Source organism: Anoplophora glabripennis, unplaced genomic scaffold (assembly GCF_000390285.2).
Source record: "Anoplophora glabripennis isolate ALB-LARVAE unplaced genomic scaffold, Agla_2.0 scaffold1645, whole genome shotgun sequence".
Lineage (NCBI taxonomy): Eukaryota > Metazoa > Arthropoda > Insecta > Coleoptera > Cerambycidae > Anoplophora > Anoplophora glabripennis.
The window spans coordinates 26,406-28,801 of NW_019417721.1; the positions used below are offsets into that span (position 1 = coordinate 26,406).

Below are 2,396 nucleotides of genomic sequence, written 5' to 3' on the forward strand. Positions count from 1 at the left end.
GAAACATTACGTATGACGGCTAAAGAGAGAGGTGAAAATGCTTTAAAAGATTTTGTTGATATTATGGATACCACTGATTTTTACAAACCATTAAAAAAATTGAACAAACCCGGGATAACCAAAAAAAAATCTGATACACATGTTCAAAAGTCTCAAACAGTACAGGGTCAACAGTTTTTACAGCGTTGTTTGGCTGCAAAGGAAATGGGAAGAAATGTTGATTATAATAACGTATTTCAATACGAGTTGACAACTTTTCCTATGTCCTTAACTGTGAATGGAAATTTGGGCACTCCCTCAAATAAAAGTTCTCTGGGGAGTATAATCGAAAGCTACGGAACATCCTACACAGCTTTGCCGATTTTTGAAGATAATGGTAGACTCTGTCATATTTTTGATGGAATGGCGACAGTTCAAGCTTTAGGTAAACCTCCAAAATGTAATACATTTGGCGAATATGCTAAAATTTTTTGCAATGTTATATTCCGGAACAAACATAATGCTCAAAGAATCGACGTAGTATTTGACCACTACAAAGAAAATTCTATTAAAAATATTACACGTCAAAAACGAGGATCCCAAACGTCAATTCACAGAATAATAGAGAATACTGAAGTTCCACTCCCTCAGCAATGGAATTTGTTTATTCATTCGATTTTCAACAAAAAGCAATTAACAAACTTTTTGTCGCAACAACTTATCAATCATTCTGATTCTAAAGCTTCTCTACAATTTGCTACTAGCGGAGGATATAATAATAACTTAGAATATAAAACTAATTTCGATATAGTCAGTGGTGATTTGTTGACTTCCAACCATGAAGAAGCTGACACGAGAATATTATTACATGTACTGTCCGCCAAAATTTCTGGTTTTACTAGATGCGTAGTAGAATGTAATGACACAGATGTACTCATCTTGCTACTGTACTTTAGAAAACACCTTACGCCAGAGATTTGGTTAAAAGTTGGGAGAGGAAATACAGTTCGCTATATAGCAGTGCATGAGTTAAAACTGGAGGAAAAGTTGATCCAAAATTTACCTGCATTTCATGCTCTTACAGGATGTGACACTACTAGTCAATTTTCAGGATACGGAAAAAAAAATGTTGGAAAACGTATTTGGAATCCTTTAAACACTTAGATGGAATTTGTACGGATGATTTTTCAGAAAATATGTTCAAGGATATTCAGATGTTTATTATAAAACTATATTCAAAAAATCCTAATATTGCGTCAGTAAACATTTTAAGAGGTTTGTTAGCATCGTCTTCAACAATTGCAAATCTGCCTCCGACTGAAGATGCATTGCGATTCCATTGTTTGAGGGCTTATTATCAGACGAAAGTGTGGCTCAATGGCTTAGAACCCTGTCCAAAATTGCCTTGTATTGCCGACTATGGATGGAAAATTGATAAAGACGGTAATGTCAATCCAGTTCTAACCACCTTGCCATCTTTTCCTTTACATTTGAACGTTCTAGCTTCATGTGGATGCAAAAAAGGTAAGATAATAAGTAGCAACCATTTTTCTAGTAATAAAATTTAAATTTTCTTAGATTGTGGAAGCAAGGTCTGCAGTTGCAAGAAAAGTAATATAGGTTGTATTTGGTCCTGTAAATGCATGGCACAAAAAACTTGCAAAAATAGATTGACCAAGACCACAGATTTACCCCAGTTCGATGAAGAAAGTGACTTGGATGAATAGTGTTTTTTATCTGATAATCATTTTCCTAATTGTTAATAAAAAAGAACATTTATATAAATATATGGGGCATTCCACGCCAAATCGGACGGTTCGAAAAATTTAAATTTTCGATTTCCTTAATTTTTTTATATTTTTTAGTACCCCTCAAAAAATCCTTTCTGGTAAATTTTCAGATTTTTTTGATTACTTGTTTAAAAGTTATAAAATTTTCAAAAAAAACGCTCTTTTTTGGTTTTTCGGTCATAACTTTCTTAATAATGGTCCAAATTAAAGCTTTTTTTTTATAAAAATCTTTGTTTTTAGATGGCCTTTACAGATAAAAATACAAAAAAAATATTCAAAGTGTTTTTGATTAAGATTTTTGTGTTTTATATTTTAAATCGTATTTTTGAAAGTGAATGTATCTTTCGATTTTTGTGAAAATATTTTATTTCAAACTACTATTCTTTTAACAACTTTTAGGACCGGTCCGGTCATGGGCCCTCCATAATTACTATTTTTTTTTTTGATTTTTGAAAATTAAAAAAAATATATCTATAAATCATAAGTATTGATTTTTGTCACTGTCTACTTTCTTTTTACTTATTTTAAATTAATTTGAATACTTTTTAATTATTAATAGGTGTTTAAAATCAATAATTAAACGTTGTCTATTTATAAACAATTATAACAAACGTGTTTATTTATTTT

The 2,396-nt window shown here is 31.0% G+C and overlaps 1 protein-coding gene across 1 annotated transcript; it reads left to right on the forward strand.

Moving 5' to 3' along the window:
• Positions 1–686: 686 nt before the first annotated feature.
• On the forward strand, positions 687–1,784 carry LOC108915871. Its single transcript, XM_018722018.2, has 2 exons — positions 687–1,503; positions 1,558–1,784. The coding sequence occupies exons 1-2, from the start codon at positions 1,176–1,178 to the stop codon at positions 1,704–1,706; spliced, it is 477 nt and encodes a 158-aa protein (XP_018577534.1). The 5' UTR covers positions 687–1,175; the 3' UTR covers positions 1,707–1,784.
• Positions 1,785–2,396: the final 612 nt, after the last annotated feature.

Bases quoted from the DNA above. Each gene is read 5' to 3' on its own strand.
- LOC108915871 (XM_018722018.2), top strand. From the start codon at position 1,176: ATGTTCAAGGATATTCAGATGTTTATTATAAAACTATATTCAAAAAAT. The intron at 1,504-1,557 runs GTAAGATAATAA...AAATTTTCTTAG, and splicing joins TTCATGTGGATGCAAAAAAG to ATTGTGGAAGCAAGGTCTGC.